Raw genomic sequence first — 26,407 nt, forward strand, 5'->3', positions numbered from 1 at the left:
CAATAGATTTAAACGTTTTATTTTATGCTCTGAGAAAGTTTTCTTTCATCAAGGTTTAGATTCAAATTGATATTAATGTTTAAGCGTGCATTTTTAGATGTAACTGCTCACCAAATTTCCATTTTTATTGAGTAAATCTGTGGAAACCTGTCAAAAACATGCCCATGCCACATTTCGTCACAAAAAAAGTTCTGTTTTGCGTTTATATTTTGGAAAGGAAAATGCAGCCTGTTTTAGGACCGTTATTATAATTTTTTTGCATTATTTTCATGACGTTTAAGCACATTTCCTCAAATTCTCATTACTTTAATGGATAAAGTAATGGATACTAGTGAAACATAATTTTTTATATATATTTTCATATAGTATTTCTTATACTGTCTTTTATTTATGCAAATTGAAATAAAAGCATTTTAGGCATATTTATTTTTAATTTCAATTAAATTTCACACAAAAAAAAGCAAAATTACAACATCCAAAATGCGATGATGAGAATGAGATAATTTGTCATGAAAATAACAAAATATATATAAAAAAACTCTTTATGATCCTCAATTCCCTTTATGCAAAATATAACTGCTTTTTATTTTATTAAGAAATATTATGTATTCTTTCAAATGATGACGTCATAAAAATTGCAAGTCAAATAATTGATTTAAAAATGGTTTTAGATTCAAGACACTCCTGCCATGTCAACTACCCAGAAACACTCCTAAAATCCATTTGAAAGTCTCTTTTCCCATCTTAGTGAAGTGTTTATTTCTTTTATCGGCAGTTAAACGGCAAGAAATGGAGTCGGGGGATTGAACACACAATCCTGCAGGTTTGGCTGGAAGAAGTTGCACCACAATTATCTGACATGCAGTTGGCAAGCGGTGCAGGAAAGGGGCTGAACCGCTGTTGATCAAAACACTCGGGGTCTATTCATGAGAAAGATTTCATCTGAGCCTTTTTATTGAACCTTTTTGCATTTTTATTGACCAGCAGGGCTTTAAATTCCCTTATTAACACATCATACACAAGACTAAAGATGATAAAAGGTCTCATTGTGTGCTTCAGAACGGAGACCCAATTAGTGACGCAGATTATACGGTTATATAGAGGCACTTTTGCACACACACCTTGTCTCATGAGCATTGCTATTGTTCTTGTGTCAGATCTTCAAGAGCCAGCACTGATGTGTAAGAAGGGTGTGTGTTTGTGTGTGTATTCTGGAAAGTATTCTTAAATGTTACGCAGGCATCCTATTTCTGTCATGCGTCTCCTTTCGTGACCCCAAAATATGTGGATAATGCCATTCTGTAAAATGTTGTTCGGTTTCAACAATGCAACTGTAAATGATGCAAAGGTTGTGAATAATTATCTTTGACAAGTCATTCTGATATTTGCAGGTTGTTATTCATTGAGCAAACCGTATCCAAAATATAAACATTGAATAAAAAAATATAGACAATGTGTAGCAAAATGACGATTTATTATGAAAAAACATTCACATGGGTTCAGTTTTGCAGTACAAACCGCTGCTATGTTTGTCATGAGTGATCAAATGATCTTGATGGTGATTGGCTGGCTGGTCTCACTCCTACTTTGGACCCTTTTCTCCCCCCCCCCCCAAAACAGACCAGTCGTAATACATCACAGAACAAACAAACAAAACAACGTCTTGTCACATTGCAATCGACAGATTTAGTTGTGAAAAACAGTTCAGAAACCACCGTAGTGATGATGTAAACGTGTTACCTGTGGCAGGTGTCTAAATACATGGTGCCACAGTGTCACAGAATTCTTTGAAGTCCCTTTGCATGAAGCCTTCGCTTTGCATCACGTCGTCTTCTGATGGGAAATACTGCATGCTTTCCTCTTGATCGAAGCCGAAGAAGGGAAACGGCTGGCATTGCTTCATCTGACGTGCGTAAAATGTGGGTGGTGAAGTCAGATCTGGACTGTCCAACAGTGCGCCTCTAGCGTTTTCCAGCACACCAAGGTACGAGTCCATATCCGCAAAGTCCATTTCGCAGTCGGACCCGCTGTCTATGCCAACTGAGTCCGATCGCATATGCATCATCTGATATTTCTCATGCATGAGGAACTGGTTGGTGTTCCTGGGTGCCCTCATGCCAGGTGCTCGGTTGCCTTGAACATTGGCAGGACGCAATGAGACCACAGTGGTTGACCACCGAGACGGTCTCGCACGATTTCTGCGCATTTCTGGACAGTGCGCCTTTCTTCCTGGCCTCCTTCCCCATTTGTGCCACTTGTGTTTACCACCTCCATTGCTTCTCCTCGACTCGCTCTTGTGTTTTTCCGTCTCCTTGATGGAAGGTCTGTTGCCGTAGACCTCCCATTGGCATATCATGCCCCTTCCACACATTTTCTCAGTGTCTAGCATCAGCTGTAGGGCGCTCTCACATAATCTGGAGGGCAACAAAGGCTGTTTCTTCTCCTTGATTAGGGGTTTTGGTTACTCGTGCCTTTCTACACGATTCACCCCCTCAGTCGTCTACCTTTTTACTATCTTTTCCGATTTTTTCTTTGTCACTGGCTTTAGATGGCACATAGCCTGGCGCAGTGCCCTCTGTATAGGCAGCTTGACTCGCGTGTGGCTCTGATCTGAGATCAGTCACACCCCTCCTCAGCTTTTCCGAGTAACCAGTGTCTTTTTTTGCCTCAGATTAAATGCAAATTCGTTGTTTAAATGTCTAAAGAGTGTAAAAAATATGTTTGTAGTTTGTTTTACTTTTGGTTAAATGCCAACAAACTACGCTTTCTGCTCGTACCTGACTAGCGCTTGTCTCGAAATGACAGTTGACATCTACAGAAATCAGCGTCTGGTGTGATATTTATAGTGCTGGGGCGCTTCAAACCCCATCGAAGGCATAGGGGCGTTTCATTCTTTCTTGAGGTAAAGTATTTCAAATATGCCTATAATTGTATCTAACAACATCATATATATGCTAATGTATACTTATATTTTAAATATTTTACAACAACATCTATTTTTGACGTGAAGAGCGCCGACAACGCAGTTATTTCGTATTCCGAAAATCTTCCCCCTCCGCGATCGGAATGGTTTGTTCCTTCTCTGGGCGTCTTCGCAGCTACTGTTCCAGGATCAGTTTTTTTGCTGTCAATCCGCGTCTTTTTCATATATGGACAAGAACGCTAATCTGCACGTAGATCAGTTGAGGAACGTCATAACGACAAAGAAATACGTGGTGTATGTGAAAGATGTGAGGACAACAAACTAATGGCTGTCGTATGAACGAGTTGTTCTCTTTTTAGTCGTTATGTTTGTTTCTCGGTTCTCTTTTAGGCTATACACGAAAACGGACTCTCGTTTTCCTTATTAGGTTGTGAAATGCACTATATGCATATGAACACATTTTCTGTTTATTTATCCATATGACTAAGATTTTCCATCGATGTGGCATTTATTGTTTAATCGAGACGAGAGTCTAAAATGAGTGAACCGCCTGAACAATTACTATTTTGTAGTAGGGACAATCACTAAAATGCTTATAGTTTATGACCTAACGGCGCATACAAACACACTTTTCTTCTTCCATTCGACTAGCCTCGTCAAACCTTTGAATAACAAACAAAGATGAGGAAAAGGCACTTCCTTAAACGTTAGTGGAGGATTAAAGCACTGATTTTCCGTATTAAACCCACATCGAGCTCGACGAACCGAGAAAAAGATGGTTGCCTTCAGCCTGACATGAATAAATAAATAAATGAACGAGTGAATGCATTCAATGCATCAGTGATTACACGAGTGAGTGAATGAACTCCAGGATGAAAAGACAGACAGCCGGATGGATGAATGAAACGGAGATAGCAGTATATTAGTTTATAGATAGATAGATAGATAGATAGATAGATAGATAGATAGATAGATAGATAGATAGATATTATGAAGTATATATTAGTTTATTTTAACTAGATAGACAGACAGACAAAAAAGACAAAAGATATACAGATGGAGAAAGATAGGAAGTATCAGTTTATATTTTAACTTGTGGTGAGTAAACCATCCCAGCTAACACATTTTTTTAACCAAACACATTTTCCCAACAAAAAATAGTTGGGATCTCTGTCAACTTAGCCTTACCAGCCCTTCTTTGTTGCTGGATTTCTATATGAGCTGAATACCTTTAATAAGTAAAGGCTTTAAATAAAATGTATTCATATAGGCCTATGTCATAATAAGTTTTATTAATAATAAAAAAATGTGTGCAACAGTGATTGTGTTCGTTTTCTTTCTTGACATAAAGGTAGATAAACTATTAATAGCTACTGTTATATTATAAATTGTATATTGTTATATTTTATATTACTGGTATTAAAAATAATACTTTTAAAAACCATTTTTTGAAATAAAATGATGTATATACATAAATATAAAGAATCAATCAAATTATCCGATTAACAGAATTGTAACAGAGTTCTGACAATTTATACTATAGGAGTTCTTTATGATTATTTATTTAGATTGTATGTTTCTTTATGTATTATTGGTTACAATCTATTCCTTGTCTCTGAAACCCCTAGGGGTTCATAATGAAATTGCAGGGTTTGGGGGTTTGTTATTGAAACACTAGTCATGACCGTATGTTTTATGCTTTATGTACAGTGTTTGACATTAATATCTATCATAATATTACTTTACTCTGATATAAAATAAGCTACAAATAAACATAAATGTATTGTTCATTATATGTATTAAAGATTAGCACATGACTTTATATGTCAGTGGGTACATCGTAAAGTAAATAGGGGAATCTCATTGAATTCACCCTAAAGATCACTGGAGTCATAGTATTGATATGATATTTATGATTTGAGTTCTGCTGACGATGTAATGCATAGTTTTAGTAGTAACAGCCTCATGCGATAGGGGGCGATAAAGCTCTCTCTGTGTGTGAGCGCCGCGGCCTGTGAGAAATACAAGTAGGAGGAGCTTTGATTCGGGTTAAACCACAACAAAGATGGAGGCGCTACATGACAGCTAGGCTTGCAGTTTTCATCGCGCCGCGCTTAAACTTGCGCTGAAGTGAAGATGGACGCGCCGCATCTGTCAGAGCAAAGCCCGGAGAAACGCGTCCGCATCGTGGGATCCGAGCTGGTGGAGAATTACACGGTCAGTCTGACGGGTTTTATTTGGGTCGGCTGTTCAGTGCATATTCATGTTTATGATTACGATTTGCGAATAAAATAAGTGAAAATGATTTATATTGTTAGTTTTGTTGGATATAGGTATATTTAGTTTACATTAGATTAAAATAGGATTTGTGTAACGTATAAAATGCAACAAGGCGTTTATGAACACAATGTGTGTTGCATAAGAGCGGATGTTTTTTTTATAATAAACATTTGATGATTTGCATAAGAGGTCATTATATGATTGTAGGAATAATTTATCAATGTTTAGAGGAATCCTATGTTAAATTGTTTATAGGCATGTTGATAATTTATAAAAATAGCGGTTCATACAGTGTCAAAGGCCACTTTAAGGAATTGCTCATTTGCATAAAACACAATATGAGTTATATATGAATCTTTGACAAACTGGAGAGGCGTTGGTTGGTTTGCAGTGTTTGCAATTTCATTTTATGCAAAACTAATACAAATGTATTTTCTCAACCCCTCAGGTTTACATTATAGAGGTGAAGGTTGGAGATCACAGTTGGACTGTCAAACATCGATACAGCGACTTTCACGATTTGCACGAAAAAGTGAGTTCCGCAGTCACGTTCCTAACCATAGATCAGACCTCAGATATTGACATTGTGTTCAGGGAGTGACTGATAAAACTGATTAAATGTTGTTGACTTCAGCTCACTGTAGAGAAGAAGATTGATAAACATCTGCTGCCGCCCAAGAAGATCATCGGCAAAAACTCCAAAAGCCTCGTTGAGAAGCGACAAAAGGAGCTGGAAGTTTATCTCCAAACACTCCTCAGCAGATTCCCTGCGGCGACTCCCAAAGTCCTGTCTAACTTCTTGCATTTCCACTTATATGTAAGTTTTTATGTGCTTTGTGTTTGGTAAGAAGCGAGAGATAATGTGATTAAACAAGATTCCTGTGCTTCATATCTGTCACATGCCGGTTAAATATTAACTGGAGTGTGTAATCCTTTCAAAACAATTGGATGCAACCCTTGCTCTGTTGCCTTCACATCCAGTAAAGATGAATCTCTGCATTCTCTCGTCTCAGACGTATAAATGGTTCTCAGAACAGCCGGGCTTGTTATCTGGCCGTAAGCGATGTTAACCCGCGGACAGTAGTGGTATTGAGATTGATCTCTGAACGGCTTTTGTCTGGGAGAGGCATATGACCGGACCGGAGTTGTTTTGGAGGAGAAATGCTTTTGTTGGATTTGTGCCGGAGTTATTTTTAGCATCGTTCTATGGAAGCTAGTCTTCCTTTATGGAATGAAAAAAAAAAAAAAAGTTTATATCTCACCCAAAAAAATGGTTTCCCCCACACTATTGCATGTTGAATTCTGAGAGAGAAAAAAAGTCAGAATTGCGAAACATCTTGCAGTTCTGAGTTTGTATCTCATAATTTTGAGTTTTGTCTATTATTATAGTGTTATTAATATTTTAAAATAGGTTTTATTTTTACATTTTCTGTTTTCGTTTTTAATTTTAGTTTAAGTTTTATTAATCTTGTTGTGTTTTTTCATTTTATTAGCCTTTTAATTAATAGTTTAAGTAATAGTTTAATAATTAACTTTAATTAATATAATTTTTATTTCAGTTTTATTTTATGTTGTTTTAGTATATCAATTTAGAATATCAAACTAAATGAAAATTAATAATGTTGCCTTGGAAAACAGCTGAAATAAAGTAAGTTTAAGGTTTTTAATTTTTTTTAAATTTCAGATACCGTTCATTTTATTTAATGTAAAAAAACATTTGTACTTTTTTTTTTTTAGTTAACTATAATAACCCTTTTTTGTGCACATAAAAGTGTTTCAAGGCATTTTCTCAGAAAATTTAGAAGAAGGAAAAAACTGTAATGAGGAAATTGAAGTGGTTTCTGCATTCCTCCAGCGAGATCTGTCAGGAAATGAGTTGGAGAAGCACATGCCGGTCATTAAAGCTCAATGACGTGACATTAGATTTCCAGTATTGACAAAAACGTCCTTATTTTCAGGAAATCAATGGAATCGCTGCTGCCCTGGCTGAAGAGCTCTTTCATAACGGTCTGTTACTTTATATCAATTGCCAGTTATTACATTCTTATCATTGACTGATAAGCGATATATTTGGCAGAAAATATGTCATTTCATAATAAAGCTCCAAATGAGACTTTTGCATTCGACATCTATAGTCTTGCAACCTGTTCTAGAAGAAAAAAAAAAGCTTTTTAATTGGAAAAACTAAAACCTCTTTATTATCATATTACATATTTTCTACTGATGATGATGAAAATGCAAAAAAAAGACAATATGTGCATAGTTGCTGATAAAATATTTTTGCATGTTCTGCAAATCCCATTTTAAGATATTTTCATGTTCATCAATATTATTATTCCTTTTTTTGCCTGCTTCTTTGCATAATACATAATACGATCAGTTTTATCATCATGTATGCGGTCCAGTATTCTCTATTAAATGTGTCGGTTGTCTCTTCTCCAGGTGAGCAGTTGTTGGCAGCGGGCGAGGTGTTTTTTCTCAGACCCCTCCAGCTGTACGCCGTCACGCAGCAGCTGAAGCTCGCCAAGCCCACCTGTGCCAATGGAGATGCCAAGGCCGACCTCGGGCACATCCTGGACTTCACCTGCCGCCTCAAGTACCTCAAGGTCTGAGTCTGTCACTTTACTGAGTCGGCTGATATTAGTCATTTTTTTAAATCGATAAATAATTATGCAATTATGCATTAATATGTAATATAAATGTTATATATACACACATTTATTATTGTTATTGATTCAATTTTATACATGCATATGTTATTAAATCTCCAATACAGATAATTATTTGTATTATGTTTATGCTTAAATGATTGTTCATATTTTTAGTTTACTCTTTGATTGTGCCGGGTATAAATGCATATTAAAGATATCCATCTTTTTATGAAGATGTATATTACCTACATGTTTCAGTGCCTTGTTGACTCATTCATTGATTTATTATTTTAAATGATAAAAAAAAATATATATATATAATTTAAATTAATAAAATAATATAAATAATAATAATATAACTTTTCTGACTAGCTTGAACTGTTGAACCACTGCAGTTTGGGTTATTTTGATCATTTTCAACTAGGAAAAGTGAGGAAAAGATTAAAATTAGATAAAAAAATTGTAATTACAGTGTTTATAAATGCCATATAATTCTATGTGTGCTGAATCTTTACTAACAGCGTGTCCTAATCATGCATGACCATAGAGTCTAGACTATAAAAAAAGATGGATGGCACGTCTCTGCTTCCTTTCACTGATTACTTCATTATTTCACTTCCAAAAATTAAGCCAAAATATTCCAGAAATAGTAATTGCCGATATGTCATTCAGAGCCTGATTCTGCACAGTAGTGGAGCGCGCGGCATCAAGGTCCCGCCCACACTCAATAGCAAACACAGCTGTCAATCATGACGTTACACCGCAGTTTTATAGCATCAAATAACTAACTAAAACTTATTGGAAGAACAGACACTTGAACATATGCCAGTTTGATAAGAACCTAAAATGACAAAAAAAAACATATTTGATGTGTAATCAGATTTTTTTAGTTTGGCTCGCGCCCCATTTGATCATATGGAGAGGGCGGGGCTTATGACCTATACTGCAGCCAGCCACCAGGGGGCGATCGAAATTATTTTGCTTCACTTTTCAGGAGGTGTGCTGCACACTTGTCATTTTGAGCATCAAGTTAAGTTAAAGAAAAAAACGATGTTACAAATCGATCTAACTCTATAAATGTATCAAATCGCCGTATTGGTTTTTGCACATTACAAGAATAACTAAAAGCTATGCATAAAATCTTCAAACGTAGGTCCCTGGAATGAAAAAAACGGTGGGGACGAGTAACATCGAGGAGCAGAGCCTTCCCTTTGACCTGTCCATCTTTAAAGCGCTGCTCCAGATCGAGGTGAAGACACTCACGTTGGCATTTTGTGTTGAATCGAGGGTCTGCGATGGACAATGTTTCTAACACTTTTTTTTAAAAATATATTTTATTTTCAGATCAGTAACTGCGATGCCGGACAGATAAAAGGTCTGTCTTCCCTCAAGCCCACGCTGGCCACGCTCAGCATACACCTCTCCGCCGGCAGTATGACGGTACTTTACATGCTTCGGTTGTTGTGTTTATGCAGGAGTAGAGCTTCTCTATTAACAAAAATTGATCGTTTTAGGGTCCGTTAAAATAGAGCTGGGCGGTATGGCGATAGTCCAAGTGACTACAGTGGCTCAACCATATGTTTATCAAGTGACGAGAATACTTTTTGTGCGCAAAAAACAAACAAAACTAACGAGTTTATTCCACTATTCATTATATTCACGAGTGTGTTTACGTAGTATATCTGCGCAGCGCTTCTGTGTTGCACGTCACACGCATCATATGACCAGCGTCGGCCAATAGTGAGCCTACTCACCCTCATGTTGGAACAATTGCTGACAGAATTTTCATTTTTGGGTGAACTAACCCTAACCCTTTAAATAAACCTGTTGTACCTGAAACACATAATTTGTTTAATTCATATTTTTGTTATATTGTATTTGTCATATTGTTTGTAATTTGCTTCTTTTTCTCTTATTTTTTTAACAACAGAAATTCGATAAAATAACACAAATAATTATATCATTATTCGTTATCATTAAATAAAATTTCTCACATCATGAAATAAGAATTTGGTCATATCGCCAGCCCCTACGTTAAAAGGTTGCAACGTTTTTAGTTTTTGCTTGAATTGTTTTGCGTTTGTAAAAATGTCTTAACCAACAAGCTTCTCAACCTTTTCACTGGCTTTTCACGAATGACAGTGTACGCTTCTCCTTGGACAGGAAATCTTAGTTCCCGAAGCGTCTGAATTTGCGCAGTGGGAACCTGAGGGTGTGGATACGGACTGTCCCGTGACAGCCATCATTCCCACCTGGAAGATGCTCACCACTCTGGACATGAGCCGAAACTTCATACGCTGCATCGATGACTCGGTGGTGAGTTAGCTTACCGTATATGAAATAAATACAAGGTCTTTCCTCGTTGATTATAAAAGTTGTGCTTTTCCTGGTCTTTTTTTCCCCATAGAAACTGATTCCTGAAGTGGAGTTTCTTGACCTCAGCCATAATGAGTTGTCTCTCGTGGAAAACCTCCAGGTGTGTTGTCTCAAAATAATGTCTTAATATGCAAAAAAAGTTTGCTTTTCATAAGGCAATGTATTTATTTCTACATTTTTCAATGCAGCATTTGTACAACCTGGTTCATCTGGATCTGTCCTTCAACAAACTCACCGTCCTGGAGTGCGTTCACACTAAACTGGGGAATGTCAAGACTTTGAATCTGGCTGGGAATCAGCTGGAGACGCTCTCCGGTCTCAGTAAACTTTACTCCTTGGTTAACTTGGACTTAAGCAGGAACAAATTAGCACAGGTAGTAAATGTAAACTTGTAATGTCGTTTTGTTGACGCAGTAATTTGCTCGATATAATTCTCTCTCTCTTCTGTTTTGCGTAGCTGGATGAAATGAAACACATCAGCACCCTTCCCTGTCTGGAGAAACTGACTCTGGCGGAAAACCCCATGTGCATCATCCCAGATTACAGGACTAAAGTTCTGGCTCAGTTCTGCGACAGGGCCTCTGAGGTATGGAGCCTCTCATCAGTTCGCAGCATTGTTACGCTTTGATGGAAGAGTGTCATATTACATAAATGAGGTGGTTTTCAGACCATTTTTCTGAGTTTGTTTTTAAAGGATGGAGAAATGTAATCCCCGTTTGTCCCGCAGGTGTGTTTGGACGGTACGCCCACCACAGAGAAAGAGCTCGACACCGTGGAGGTGCTGAAAGCCATTCAGAAAGCCAAAGTGGCCAAAGACCGAATGGCAAACAATGACAAAAAGGTATTTTATACTTGTTTTGTATGCAAATATAAATGAAAGAGATTATTATTATTATTATTTACTTTTAATGTTAATTATTATTTAAATGTTTTGCTTTTGTTTAGTAGGAAAAGTACTATTTCATGATCATAATAATAATAATTTATTATTATTATAACATTTATTTTATTATTATTAACATTTATTATTACTGTTTTGCTTTATTCATTGTTTTACACATTATTATTTAACATTAATATTATTTTAACATTTATTATAAGACTGTTTTGCTTTTATTTAATAGGAAAAATAATTGTAATACTATTTCATGATGATAATAATATTTTTTTATTATTCATTTTATTATATTACATTATTATTTAACATTATTATTATTTTAACATTTATTAGACTGTTTTGATTTTTTGATTTTGTTTAGTAGTGATATTCCTTTTAGTACTTTTTTAATTATAATAATAATTATAACATTATAATTTATTACTATTTACCTTATTATTATTTTGATATTTATTAGACTGTTTTGCTTTAGTTTTGTTTAGTAGGAAAATTAATTTTTTAGTACTTTTTAATAATAATAATAAATAATGCTGTCGTTATTATCCTCATTATAATTGTAAAATTATTATTACTATTACTATTATTATTAATAGATTGTTTTGATGTTGTTCAGTAGGATTTTTTTTTTTTTTTTTAACACAAAAAAACATTGAAAGATGGTTAAAAAGGGAAACCAAAAGCTCTCCTAAATTAAACGGTTATGTAATAGGCTCTTATGCAAACCACTGTTTCATCTGTCAGATCAAGGGTTTCCTGATGTAATTACTGTGTAAGGCTGAGTGTGACGCATTATTATTCTCAAACAATCTTTTTATCGGGCTAAACCTTGATATCCAGTCATGAGAATTCAAGAAAAAGATGATTCAGTGTCTGGCTCGCATTGATGCATTTTTGTGTCAGCAGCATCTATTGCATAATAACACAAATGATCCAGTGAAGAGAAAGACACGAGTTGTGGCGCCACCGCGTGGCCAGACTCTGATAGTGACTGGATATCATCTCTGCAGTCCTGCTATATTATAAAGACATGAAATCAATGTGGTTATTGTCAATGCATCTGCTTTTGCATATGCTGCTGTAATATTGTGTTGCGCTCATGTCTCGGAATTACCGTAATTTTAATGACATTAAAATTACATTAGAGCTCAGTTCAGTTTGTAAAGAATTGGCAGTTCTGTGTCTCAGGATTTATTTTGTTTAAAATAATTGTATTAAATATAATTTTAAATAATATTGTTTTAAACAATTTAAATATTAAATTAGTTTTCTTTTAAAGGGGGGGTAAAATACTTAGTTTCAGTCAATCTCATGTTAATCTTGAGTACCTATAGAGTAATAGTGCGTCCTTCATATCTCCAAAAAGTCTTTAGTTTCATCATATTTATAAAATAAAAATACAGCTTTCCGATTCTATCCGGAAAAAGCCGAGGTCCTTGATTCTGGGCGTGGGCGGAGCTATAGAGTCAAGCGGGAGCGCGTGATACCGTTGTACTGACATGAATGGGGTGTTTTATCACTGGGACCGCGCCAGGTTTTAATTGCAACCGGTTTGCAAATCCAGCGACGACCTTGTTAATAAAACATTCGTCACTGAAATGACCAGAACACAAAACCGCACTTACCACACTCCTTTGCTGTCCCGGAAATACAAGCTGCATCCACTGTTCCAGTAACACTGGGTTCTTTGGGAAGCTGAACAAGGTAAACTTTCCCTCACATCCCAAAACACACTTTTTTGGAGACATTCTTGACATCAACCATTCCTATTTAGCGCTGCTGATGATGATTTCTGGTAGTAGCGCGTCGATGCATAGATATTATATAGAGATATATGATGTCTATGCGTCGATGAGCGCGGTCTTTCTCTCCTCTGGTCGACGTGTGCGTGAACGCGCTTTTCCGAGAGCAATGCTCATATAAGGAGTTCCACTCTGGTCTACGTCATTAGATCTACGATAGAAAAAAACCAGCCGAAACGTGTGGCAACCCGGAAGTATGATTTTCAGCACAGAAATTCTCTGTTATTCGTTCAAAATAACTTTTCAAACTTTGGCCATTATTAGCATGAGAATCCATCTCTTTAACACTGTAAACAACTCTGAATACATGAAACACCATTGTACCCCCCCTTTAAATTGAAGCACTTAGAAAGTACATCAGGGAAATTTGTCTATAATAAAATAGCATGTTTTCTGTTGAGCGGCTGCAGTTTTGGTTGTTTTTATATGTCGTCACATAAAATCAAGAGCTTTTATAAAATTAAACCGTAAAAATAGTTTAATTACGGTATTTCCGAAATAACATGAACTCAGTATTACTCTGAGACCTTCGTGTTTTTGTGTGCTGAATCTTTCATCCTAACAAAGTGTCCTAACCAGGCATGACGTTTTGTTCACATTGAAAGCGAATTGTCGCGTTAAATTCACATTCGATCAGAATATATTTGATGTTTGATATGGAGCAGGATTTGGACCTGTGAGATTTCTGTGTGGCTGGAGCTGCTCAAAAACTCCGATTAACATGAATGCGATATATATCGCTTGTCGTTCTGGTTTGGACATGTTGTAAAACGTTAAGACGTTTGATTCCTCGCACCCTTTACATTGACCTCCATTGGTCTTGGTTGTGCTTTTCGCTAAAGAGAAGCCTGATGTTATTGTTGTCAGGTGAGTGATGTCCCGGGGCAGGCCGCCGGCAGGCCGCAGTCCTCCTCGTCCTCTCTCGTCGCGCCACCCTCCTCTTCCTCCCCCTCTCTGTCCCGTTCCACTTGCTCCAGTCAAGGTAATCATGTATGTATCGCGCTGCTGGGACGAGGGGGGGAAACACAAACATAGAGTTAAAAGTGAAGTGTGTCATTTCAAACTGGTTTCTCAAACGCTCCCATCTGTCATTGGTCGGATTAACAAGTGGTCCCAGCCCAAAGTTGTTTTGACTGCATATAAAGATGTAATAGGAGATACTATAGTATTGACATTCAAAAATTACACACTTCACCTTTAAAACTAAAAAAAAACGTCCCTCTGATTGCTTGACATGATGTAAAACTGACGTTGGACATCATGAGATATTATTTCTCTGTTTTGGCATCACAAATCTCCTACAACATTATTATACTTTTTAATATTTCAGCTGTTTGTTATTAATCTCCATTTTACACGGTTTCTTCATTACGTAATGATTGTAAATGATCAATCTGAAACTGCTAAATTGTTATTTCTTTGCACAAGTGATCTAAATTGTTATTTCATTTACATTTCTGTTCAGTTACTCCTGCAGACTGACTTATTGCAGCTCTGCCGGTCATAATTAGGTTTTGGAGATTTGGTGTGCCAATTTCTGCACTGCAGAAAAAATAAATCAAATTTTATCAGCATTCCTCCCACATTTTTCTCATAACTTTGCTTTAAATCAATAAAATGGTCATCCATTTTCTTCGCTTTGCAGTGTCAAGCTAGTCTAAACGTTGAGTTTCTGTGGTGGTTAATTTGCAGTTGTTGCTCTAATACCGATTGGGCCTGATTGATAAAGCATATGATCTCCATATTTGTCTCTGGAGTGTTAGTTACTAAGCAACAGCCTCGGGTGATTTTGATACTTTCCGTTTCTGCAGACGACTTCTAAATATTCAGTGTTATGCACTCCTATAAAATGTGATTTAAACATGTATATATTAATAAATTAATATTGTAGTCTAGAATAAGTTTACTTTTTTTGTGTGTGTGATTTAAATGTTTTTACTTTTGTTTGATTTTGGTATTTGGTATCTAACTCCAAATCATACGATTTTTTCTTCAATCTGTGGACAGCTGCTGTCAAATGTTGTATGTGAAAGTCTCATGGCATCATCCTGACACTTGCATCATTACCGTATCAACCAATGATGATACACCATATATTGACTGAACAAACAAATCAAATCATCACTATCCATGTTCATCATCACTTCATCGAATTTGTTTGCTGTGTGAATAAAACTTACGTGACTGAAGAATAACTTTTTGCTTTCTCCCTTTCAGATATAACTACTTGTATAGAAAAAGCTTTTATTACCAAAGAGATATTAACTCCTGTGGATTCTACACTTACCCAAAGATGCTATGATGTTTACAGCTCAGCCTGTGAGGTCATCCCACAGGTGGGTTTGTGTAATAGCTCAATTAATTAATTAATATTGTGGTGCCAGCAAAAACAAGTCCTTTTTTGCAGGTGAAAACTCAAGTTGATTCCAGTTTTTCTTCGGAGGTCACCTTTGAGAGCAGGTCAGTTCTTATAAACTTCTGTTTTGTTCCTGCTATGCCCGAAACATACTCTACGCAAACGCAAGCTTGATTTCAAGCTTAATTGCATCCCGAAATGTTTCAGAGTGCAATACATAACGCAATGCAAGAAGGTATGGCACGCTTTGGCGCTTTTCCACTGCATGGTACGGTACGGCTCGCTTTAAATGGTACCACCTCTGTTGAGGTTCCAAGCGTACCGTACCGATACTAAAATGTGACGTGAAAACACTGCAGATCACTGATTGGTCAGACAGAATCGTCACTACTAGCGCCATTGTATTCTGTGTGCCGATTTGTACCACAAAAGCGAACCGAACCGAACCGTGCCGCGCCGAACCATACCAAGCCCTACCATGCAGTTCAAATGCGGTCTCCAATTGCGTCTTTTGTCACGGCCTTGCCCACCCCAGAATTCATTACAAGCCAGTGACAACAGTTTTTTTTTTTTTTTTTTTTAGATAAATTGACGAATTACACTTTTAAACGTGTGTATTGGGTTTCAACTTACTCAAATATCTAATAACACAAATGAAAAAAAAAAATAATAATAATTTGAAGCGGGTCAAATGTTGACTTATCTTACTAAGATATGATTATGTATAGTTTATACTCTCTTTATTATAAACTGAAATGGACCATGGTGAAAATATTCAGTTTTTGAGCCCTGTTTAATTTTCAGACAGTTTAATATAACTTTCAAAAAAGTCTAGTTCAAACGTTAGTCACTCAACGACAGCTGTCACAGTCCTCCGTAGACTAGACAGTCCCATTTAACAAAGCTCAGTCCGACCTTCGTGGTCTTTGAAGTCTGAGTCCTTCGAAGCGTGCAGCCTTTGAATTGGGACACAGCCCAGGTCAGCTTTTGTCACTGCAGATCAACAGTTTGAAGATAAATTTAAACATAACTTTATCCCTTGATAGACTTCTAAGGTTTGTTAAATGGAAGAACACGTTACAACAAAGACTGAGTGGTGGCAATGCTTTTACCAAACTTTGTTTTTTGTTTGTGTAATTGCTTAGAGTGTGTTTCTGGCCTTACTACTTCTGATTGGGTGTAAGAGTGAAAATGTTATCTGATATATTTGCATATATATATATATATATATATATATATATATATATATATATATATATATATATATATATATATATATATATATATATATATATATATAATTAGTCCCTGAAAAGTAAGTACAGGGTTGTTACTTGGTCCAGATTTTGCAGAGTTATACACGTTCCTGGGTCAACACATTTCTGTCAGAAAATGTTGTCCTAAACCTAACCCTACCCACAAGTTATCCCTAAAATCAGAGGGAAATTATAGGTGAATAACACTGATGTTGACGCGCCTAATGCATTTGTAAGCCTAAACTTGACTTGAACTTTAAACTTGTCCCTTAAATATGATTGGTTGATTGGAATGTTGTTCCAGGAACATGTTACCCTCGGTGAAATCAGGTTCTGCTTTGAAGTCCTTAAAGGTTGAGTGGTTATGGCTGTACATTGAAGATTTCAAAACTAAAACAAGTTGTTTAATTTCTCTTTAGCCCCTGTTGTTGTGAAGAGGAGTGGAAACCTTGGACCACAAGTCTTTCGAATCTCTTCGTGCATCCCACTTTACTGTCCTACACTTCAACCAACCAGGAGTTTACCAACCAACTCTCTGCTCACATCAGCCAGGCTAATAGAACCGAATCAACCCCGATACCTTGCAAAACCACTTCTCTGGAGGGCACGGACCAAGGCAGCCCTCACTCTGGGGATGGGTACTTTGAGATGACTCTAGATGATACCAACAAGATCATGGGTTGTTCCTCCTCATCTACTGTTCAGGAAAAGGGATCGGATGATGTGAACAGAGAATCTGCAGATGATCATGTAAAAATGGTGGCTTGGTCTCTTTGCATCAGTGTTGGAGAAGGTTTGAGTCGGTGCCCATGTTGTTTGGTGGCAACGGACAGCTCGCTTGTGGTTTTCCACACACGGTCAGAAGAACCTGCGAGTAACTTGGAAGAACTAGCGGAGAGCCTTGAGATAGACTTGGTTGTGCCGTACACGAACATTGAGACCTTTCAGTTTGATATTCCAGAGATTTGTGTCTCTTTGAAGGTGAAGTCAAGCAATACGAGATGGTTCTTTTTCTCAGATGCCCAAAGTCTGAAGGAGATGCATTCTTGCGTTAGTCCTCATGTGGACCAAACTAAAGAGCAAATTTTGAACTCCTCTAACTCTCAGGTGTTCATCCGACAGTTTCTGAACTCTTGGGACTTTGAGGAAAGCGATGACAGCGTAAAAGGTGGACACTTGATCCATTTCCTTAATCTAGACCCATCTACCTCCGACAAAAATGTCACAAACAACCCACAATTTCCAAAGAACTCAGACGTTTTATCCCAAATCAGCCTGTTTGAAAGTGATCAGGAACAAACCTCCAATCCCATGATCCTCTTCCTTACTTCTCGGCACCTCTGCATTCTCAAGGTGGACTTTGTCGCTCTGTCGTCCCGGGACTCTTCGGAAGCGAGTGTGATGCGGAGCTGCTCAAAAGTAACCCGTATCCCGCTCTCGTTCACGCTACTTGACCCAAAGCAGAGCTGTTGTTCATGTAGGGCCGTCTCAAACTCTCGCCGTTTCTATGATAACCACGTTGTAGAACTGATGGCGGGTCACGAGCATCTGACTATTGTTTTTGCCCTTCCACAAGACAAGTTTACCTTCCTGAGAGAGTTCATGCGGCTTCGATCCAATCTGCGGGAAATTAAGACCATCGCCCTGCAGCGCACCAAGAAAGGACACTTGAGAGTGCACAGTTATCCTGCCCCGGCTACAACCACCAAAAGAATACCTACCAGCAGGTAAAGGAGCTCATTTGTTATTAGTATTTCTAAAGCTATGTTAGCATGGATGTCATTTTAGCCCCAGACCTAAGCTGTAGTCTGTAATGCAACTGAAAGTTTGCTCTGCAAAGGTTTTCGACATTTGTGCCTTTTGGCAAGACACTTTCAGCGAGAATATTCCTAGGATTGGGAATCAATAATCGATTCCAATTCTGGAATCGGTTACTTAAGGTCAGGAATCAGATACTTGCTATAAAATAAAAAATGTGATTCCTCTTATCGATTCCTTTGTGTGCATTTAATATGACTTTAAACCATTCAAGCGCAAGAAGACTTGTGCACTGTTTTCTGTGTTGCGCACACGTCCAAAACGAGCACAAAAAAACCGCCTCTCATGCTAAATAGTGCACGATACTGAACTGAGTTCTCTTGTGCGCCTTTTTGGAAATCTTAAAACACTGTTTATTTTAATCGTATCTTTGTTCAGTTGTATTTATTTGTGCGATTGCTCGTATTATATCCATAGCTGTTAGCATTAGAATTATGTTGGAAACTCTTAAAAAGAAGTTTCTAGAAAAGAAAGGACAATAACTCTAACCTTATACCTATCCCTAAACCCTAATCCTAACTTTACTGGTGAAATGGGTTGGGAAATAGCATTATACCATTATTCATAATGTTTTGAAATCCTAGTCATAGCGGTTATACATGAGATTAGTGTGATAAACTTGTTTTCTAACTTTACTGTATATGTGCAACTTTCAACTTATGTCATGACCAAGCATAAATTACAAGGATGCCAAAAGTGCAAGTAACATAATTTTTTCACAAAGAATTATGTAACTCTAAACCAGATGTTCTTTTGACTAGAAAAGTAATCCCAGCTCAATCATATCCCTAATCCTAACTTTACAGATAAAGCACCAAACCTTTGAAATGCTTCATTTTAATGGATAACAGTAATGCAGAAGAGCATCTACTAAATGACTACTCACTTTTCCTAAGGCAGCATTTGTTAATTAGTAAAACATTAATGGTTCTTAGTTGTTTTCACAGTAGATACACTGCACTGCTTTTTTCCCAGCGTCCCTCAGGAAGTTCCAAGGCCCCACCTGACCCTGTCTCTGCTGTATCCAGCCAAATCTCTCATTCAGCAGCTGATGGAGGACAACCTATGTCCCTCGCACCTCTCACTCTCCTCTTCATTACTCCTCATCTCATCTCTCAAGGGAGACCAGCTTGTTCACTTCTTCCACGACAATATTGCTGAGGCAAGTCGTTCGCTCATTTCACACTTTCGGATCTAATAGGAGGAAATTTCCTGGATGTTTTGTTGTAGAAATTTCCCTATGGTAGTTTCCTTCGCAATCCCTTGGGTTTTATTGTCGTCCTCACGCTGTATATTCCTTGTTTTGTCCTCCCTCTCTTCCTGTGTGTGCTCTTGGCTCTCGTGAATTTGTTTATTTACTTTGACTCTGTTACATTTGGCCAGCTGCCCTTGTTTTCAAAAGGCGACTATCTGAACTATTTTCCACTCATTCTCAAATATCATATGCAATCAGTGCACTGTTTTTACAGGATATTCTAGGCTGAATTTAAACCGTAAACAAACACTCTTAACATTTGAACTTTGCGACATGATTAGCATGATGATGTTCGTTTGCACAAACTGAATGGAAGAAACAAAACCCAGACCATAAGTTTGAGCAATTGTTACGCTTGTCTAAGTAACAATAAATAAACTGCTGTATTATGTGACAAAGAGGTGTTTATCTTGCTGACGGCATGCAGGTGGAGAATGAGGAGCTGAAACACATCTTGTGGACGTCGGTGCTCTTCTACAGATCTCCTGATGTGGAGACAACAGCCTGTGTCCTGCTGTCCACCAAAGCCATCTACTTCATCCTGGACGACACGGCGTCCTCGCTCACCAACCAATCAAGTGAGCAAAACCTTACTTTACATTTACAATGACAATTCTATTATAATCTGATTTTCAAGTATATTCAGTTCTATTGTTCATCTGATACATTCAGTTAGATTATATTCTGTTCTTCTGATTTATTCAGTTCTATTGTTCTTTTCTATTCATTTTTTTCTGTTATGCAAATTAATTTAATTCTGATGTATTCTGTTCTTCAGATACATTCTATTTTGTGCTACTTCCTTCTTTAAATTTCAATCTGTTTTCAGATATAGTTGTTCTGATATATTGTTTGTTTTAATGTAATGAATCTGTGCTATTGTTTTCTGTTCTTCATATATTCTTGGCTATTTTATTCTATTCAGTTCTATTGTATTCTGTTCTCCAGATATTCTGTTATTTTATTCTATTTAGTTCTGTTGTATTCTGTTTTTTAGGGTATATTCTCGGCTATTTTATTCTATTCTGTTCATCAGATATTTTATTTTATTCTATTCAGTTCTGTTGTATTCTGTTCTATTTTATTCTGACCTCTAGATATTCTGCGCTATTTTATTCTAATTCGTTCTATTGTATTCTGTTCTTCAATTGTATTCTCCTATTATATTCTCTTCAGGGGCCTCATTTATAAAACTGTGCGTAGGATCCTTACTAAAAGTGTACGTGCGCCCGAAAGCCAAAAATGGCGTACGCAAAAAAATATTCCGATTTATAAAACCGTGCGTACGCCAGAACCTGCGCAGGATTCACTTTATAAATCCCAGTCAGCGGAAGATTGTGTGCATATGCGTCTCCTCCCCGAAATAACCATATATGGAGCTTACAACGCCTAGTTTTACTATGCATATCCTCATCTGCATATCATTTGCATTTGATTATTCATCCACCTGATAACATGTTTAACGGTACAAGACATTAGGAAAATATGAAATACGGATGTGCCGTCACATATTACATTAATACAAATAATTTACCGGTAGTAGCCTATCCTTGCATTGTTTTTGATTAAATAAATCAAATAGTGTAAAATGCATTTCAGATAAAGTTTTTCTCAATCTTTTCCACTGGCCAAATAGTGTTTTTAATTTATTTATATTTGTAATGGAAACAGATAGACCTTGTTGTGCATTATATTTGCATAATCTGCTATTATCATGATAAGCATTATCTAGTTAAAACATTAAAACACAGCATGCCAAAGGAAAAGAGTTCAAAAGCATCACATCCACAACAAATATTTATAGGCTATTTATTGAATATAAATATATATTTTTTTTTTTTACTTTTCAGTAAATGTCATGAAGTTTAAGTGTTTAACTCCAATGCGCATATTTAATCTAAATGTTTATATCAGAAGTAAAACATAGTTTAAATCATTCTTTTATTTAAACTGTTATTGTGAACATGCACTGTAGCCTATTTATGATTAGGACTCATAATGAAGATTTACAGTTTTACTTCATCTGCCGTTAGATATGCGTCAGTTTCACTAAACGGCCCAACGCGCTCGCTGGCGCGGACATTTAAGGTGTGGATATTTGCTTCAAGTGATAGGCTAGGTTAGTGAAATAATATTTGTATTATCTTTCTGTAGCCTATAGGCTATGTATAATTTTATTTTGATTTTCTGTCTAAAAGTGACCTAAAAAGACATTTAACTCCAGCTCACCATCGGTGTGGCCAAACTGCTCCGTCTCCAAAACGTTCGTACGCATGGGTCAGAGTTTGCGTGCAGGTGCGCACATTTTCCCGTCAAGTTTGTTTTTATAAATCACAACTTATGCGTCGGAAGTGGCGTACGCCTCTCTCAGGGCCGGTTTTGTGCGTACGCAAGGGTTATAAATGAGGCCCCAGGTCTGTTGTATTCTGTTCTTCAGAATTATTTCTGTACTATTTTATTTTATTTAGTTCTATTATGTTATGTATTCCGTTCTTCAGATATATTCTCTGCTATTTAATTCTATTAAATTCTAATGTATTCCGTCGTTTCAATTATTCTTCAGATACATTCTGTGATTTTATTTTAGTTTTTTTATATTATATTGTATTATCTTTTCACAGATGTATTCTATCTTATATAAGCATTCTGTTCTGTTGTATTTGATTTTCTCACACACACTATTCTATTTGGTTCCTAACATATATATTTTTGTATTCTGTTCTAGTAATCAGTCTCTAGAACATTAAAATTGATTCATTACATTGATCTTGCAGTGATGTGGACCTGGCAACCATCCGAGCGTAAGGACACAGATTTCCTCATCTCCTTCTGCTTCACCCTCAAACTGAAGGACCTGCAGAGCGTCAACGTGGGCTTGTTTGATCAGTACTTCCGAGTCGTCGGTGAGTTTGTTGCGACCAAGATCACCACACATACAATTTTCTCTCCAAATGCACGGGATTAGATGACATATTTATCAAGCCGACACCAATTGTAAAGATCAGCTTAATCAAAAGATGTACCAATACATGTAAGTGCATTTGGTTCATCTGTGCAACAAGGAACTGCTAATAAACCATTTCACATTGCTGTTTATCTCTAGGGAAAATTCTATGTAATCTTTGCTTTTTAACAGGTGCAAGTGCCATTTATGTGTGTTTTACGATTAAAAGTGTGTGTACAACAGTTTTGCAAGCAACACTAATTTATTTGCGATGAAACTTAAGAGTAAAAACAGTTACGTAAGTTTAAAGAGTTTAATCTTTCCTTCTTCAAAGGGCCCTCGGCTGATCACATCATTTCCTGTCTGACCCGTGACGGTTACGGCACGCATCGCTTCCTGCAGCAGCTGATGATGGTTTTGTCCCTGCTGGAGAAAGTTCCCTCTCCTGAACCTTCTGAGCTGGATTTCTACTCGCAGTTTGGAAACAAAAGCACAGGTTTGACGGCTTGGATGTCTAGAATATATCGCGTAAAAATCCAATATGTTGCTCATCCTTTTGACTGAATGTTTACCGATGATATTTTACTCCCTCATAAATCAGGTAAAATGGTGAACTACGAGCTGGTCCACTCCAGCAAGGTGAAGTTCGTATACCCAAATGAGGAAGAAATCGGAGACCTCACCTTCATCGTGGCGGAGAGAAAGACCCCGCAGGCGCAGTCTCACTCCTTCAACATCCTTTTGTACGTACTGGTGTTCCAGGTCCACGTCATTCCGGGCCAAACCAGCCAGAACCAGGCTGTCCTACAACCCAAGACTCTTATACTCACCAGCACGGACGTCTTCCTCCTGGACGAAGACCACATCAGTTACCCGCTACCTGAATTCGCGAAAGAGCCACCGCAAAGAGACAAGTACCGCCTCACGGACGCCCGGCGGATCCGCGACCTGGACCGCGTGCTAATGGGCTACCAGACTTACCCACAAGCCCTCACGCTGGTTTTCGACGACATTCCTGGGCCGGATCTTTTGTGCCACCTTACCATGGACCACTTTGCGGACGCCGACGGGAAGGGCGACCGGACGCAGGGGGTCGGAGGAGCCGAGGGCGAGGTGCAGTGGTGTATTTTCGTACCGGGGGCGGACAGCAGAGAGCGGTTGATATCGATCCTGGCTCGCCAGTGGGAGGCGCTGTGTAGCCGAGAGCTGCCGGTGGAGCTAACGGGATAAATCTCGGAAAATGCGCAGTGTTGTATGAAGAACATGTGTTTTTACGAACCTTTTTTTTTTTTTTACTGTTTTGACACAATGCATCCTGGGAAACTGTATTGTAGAGTCCACACGAGTGTAATATTTATCGTCTCAGGCTTCAAACTTTGCTTTGCTTTTTAGGCATATTTATCTGCTGCTGTGTACAATCGGCCATGCATCATAAAATGTGAAATGTCTGTTATACAGTTTTGTGCTACAGTGTTATTTAGATTTTTCAAGTAAATTTGTTGTTCCATGGCAACAAAATGATTTTCCGATAGATGGCTCTTAAAGAACGAAAAGATGTATAGTCTTTTTTTCTTTTTCTTTTACATAAATGCAGTTTTAAAGTGTTATTCCTTTTTTAGAAAGTATTCCCGAGATGAATCCGCGGATTTATTTGTACAGATATTCAAACGGAAGACCACTAAGCACGTTTACTGAGCTCTTTGAGCTTCATGAGATTATTGACCATGGGATTTCAGACTGATCATGCACTTTTCATTTTTATTTTAAATAAATGTGAGTAAATGTAAATGGGTTTTCTTTTTTATTATTGCTTTTATTCTTGATTAAATATCCAAATATTTTATTTCATCCACAAAATGAAATTCTAAAATGGCTCCAAAAAAGAGAAAAAACAGTTCAATATGGAAAAACCTCTGGAGAGATTTATTCAGGCTGTGAAGAATTTATAAAAATAATAATTAATATAATATTTTTTTATGTAAAAAGTTTGTTTATATATTTTGTTATTGGGTATTTCATATATTATACATATATGTATACATATATTTGCGTAGCACAGTACTATTTAAAGTTAAGTCACACGTAAGGGTGATGAAACATGTATGAACGAGAAAATAGTGGGACGTGCTTGATGTTGAGTTATAGTTTTTAAGCGCAATAAGCTGTGAAAAAGAACGCAACAAAGCGGTTGGTGCTCGCGCTGACTGACACGCACATGAAGCGCGCACGCAGAAATCTTCTTTGATTGTGAATTCAGTTCTCTGTCACGTCTTATTGCGCTTGAATGGTCAGATAGATGCACAATAATGTCAAAATGCCGTTGTGTGGAGTATTCACGTAAACATAGTCGGCTATGTCTTAAATTAGCATGAACAGTTGGGAGAAAACCAATGCGTGCAGTAAATTGCATCCGAGCATTCGGTCTTAAAGGGAAAGCAGCATAATAAACTGCTGTCAGTCTCATTAATGTTAATCAAACAACAAAAGACAAAGAGAAAACCACTGAATCACTTGTATATTTAATAAGAATCAGTTCATATTTGATTTATACAGTGAAGGCTATGCACTTTTAATAATAGCCTACAATTTTCATTATACACTTGATTATTCAATTTCTGTAGTAGGCCTATTTCCTAATACGTGTTACTACCTACAGTAGCGAAAAAACGTAAAGTTTATTTAATTTTGTATCTTTGCTCAGTTGTATTTATCCTACTGTTTGTAAGTTGCTTCTTTGTTCTTATTTTTAATAATAAAAATAGCTATATCGAGATATATATTGTTATCATGAAATAAAAAAATTTAAACCATGAAATAAGATTTCGGTCCAATCCCCCACCCTGTATATAATTATGGTAGTAATATGGGAGTAAAATTGGGCTTAATTGTTATAAAATAAAATAGTCACAATATTTACTGTATATATATATATATAATAGGGGTGGTTAATCGGTCTGATTTCCCGATTCGATTCGATTACGATTATTGAAGTCCCGATTCGATTACAGTCGATTTTCGATTATTAACGATTCTCGATTCTCGATTATTGATTTTCCATTTTACAACAGTAAATTCACTACAGTAAAAATCACAACAATAACAAATTATAACAAACTTCAACATATTCTGAATCTCTATTAACATAAAATACGGATGTCCACGCATCACATGTTACAGCTATCCTACCCGCTTTCTTCAGTGATTCCATGACTTCGGTTTTGGTCTTGTTGTAGAGTGTGGGGATCGCTGTGTCTGTAAAATATCTCCGAGATGGGACGTTGTATCTCGGCTCCAAAGTGTGCAACATAGCGCGAAAGCCCTGGTTCTCAACGACTGGATGCAAATCCTTGGCAATAAAAGTTGCTATTGATTATGTAATGCGATTTGCCCTTTCCGAGCCGGGTGGAAGCTTTGACAATATTGTTTCCACGCTTCAGAGTTCCGACTTTTGCGTTCCGTCAATATTACGTTATTATCGATTTTTAAAAAATTTTTTATTTTTTTTTATTTATGTTTTTAAATCGATTTTTGGCATTTGTGAATCGATTTAGAATCGTCCACGTCCGCATCGCGATGCATCTAAGAATCGATTTTTTCCCCCACCCCTAATATATAATGGTAACACTTTAGTTTAGAGTCTTATGCCTTTTTCTGCATGATCATATTCTACATCCATTAATCCTACACAATACCTAAAGTTAACAACTACCTTACTAACTATTAATAAACAGTAATTAGGAAAAAAGTCGTAGTTAATAGTGAATTGGTCCTGAAAATAAGCTATATTTTTTTAAAGCCGAAATTTGACTTAAATATTATTTTAGGACTAAAATACCAAAACATTATTACCG

The 26,407-nt window shown here is 37.0% G+C and overlaps 1 protein-coding gene across 1 annotated transcript; it reads left to right on the plus strand.

Moving 5' to 3' along the window:
• Positions 1 to 4,964: 4,964 nt before the first annotated feature.
• nisch (nischarin) lies at positions 4,965 to 24,348 on the plus strand. The gene is made up of 21 exons (XM_079592211.1): positions 4,965 to 5,140; positions 5,652 to 5,735; positions 5,838 to 6,020; positions 7,162 to 7,210; positions 7,646 to 7,809; positions 9,008 to 9,103; positions 9,199 to 9,294; positions 10,018 to 10,170; positions 10,262 to 10,330; positions 10,419 to 10,604; positions 10,688 to 10,816; positions 10,958 to 11,071; positions 13,795 to 13,909; positions 15,145 to 15,263; positions 15,335 to 15,387; positions 16,959 to 18,266; positions 19,333 to 19,519; positions 20,040 to 20,190; positions 22,387 to 22,515; positions 22,891 to 23,052; positions 23,158 to 24,348. The coding sequence occupies exons 1-21, from the start codon at positions 5,060 to 5,062 to the stop codon at positions 23,784 to 23,786; spliced, it is 4,257 nt and encodes a 1,418-aa protein (XP_079448337.1). The 5' UTR covers positions 4,965 to 5,059; the 3' UTR covers positions 23,787 to 24,348.
• The last annotated feature ends 2,059 nt before the right edge of the window (positions 24,349 to 26,407 follow it).

This window comes from Phoxinus phoxinus, assembly GCF_949152265.1.
Source record: "Phoxinus phoxinus genome assembly, chromosome: 20".
Classification (NCBI taxonomy): domain Eukaryota; kingdom Metazoa; phylum Chordata; class Actinopteri; order Cypriniformes; family Leuciscidae; genus Phoxinus; species Phoxinus phoxinus.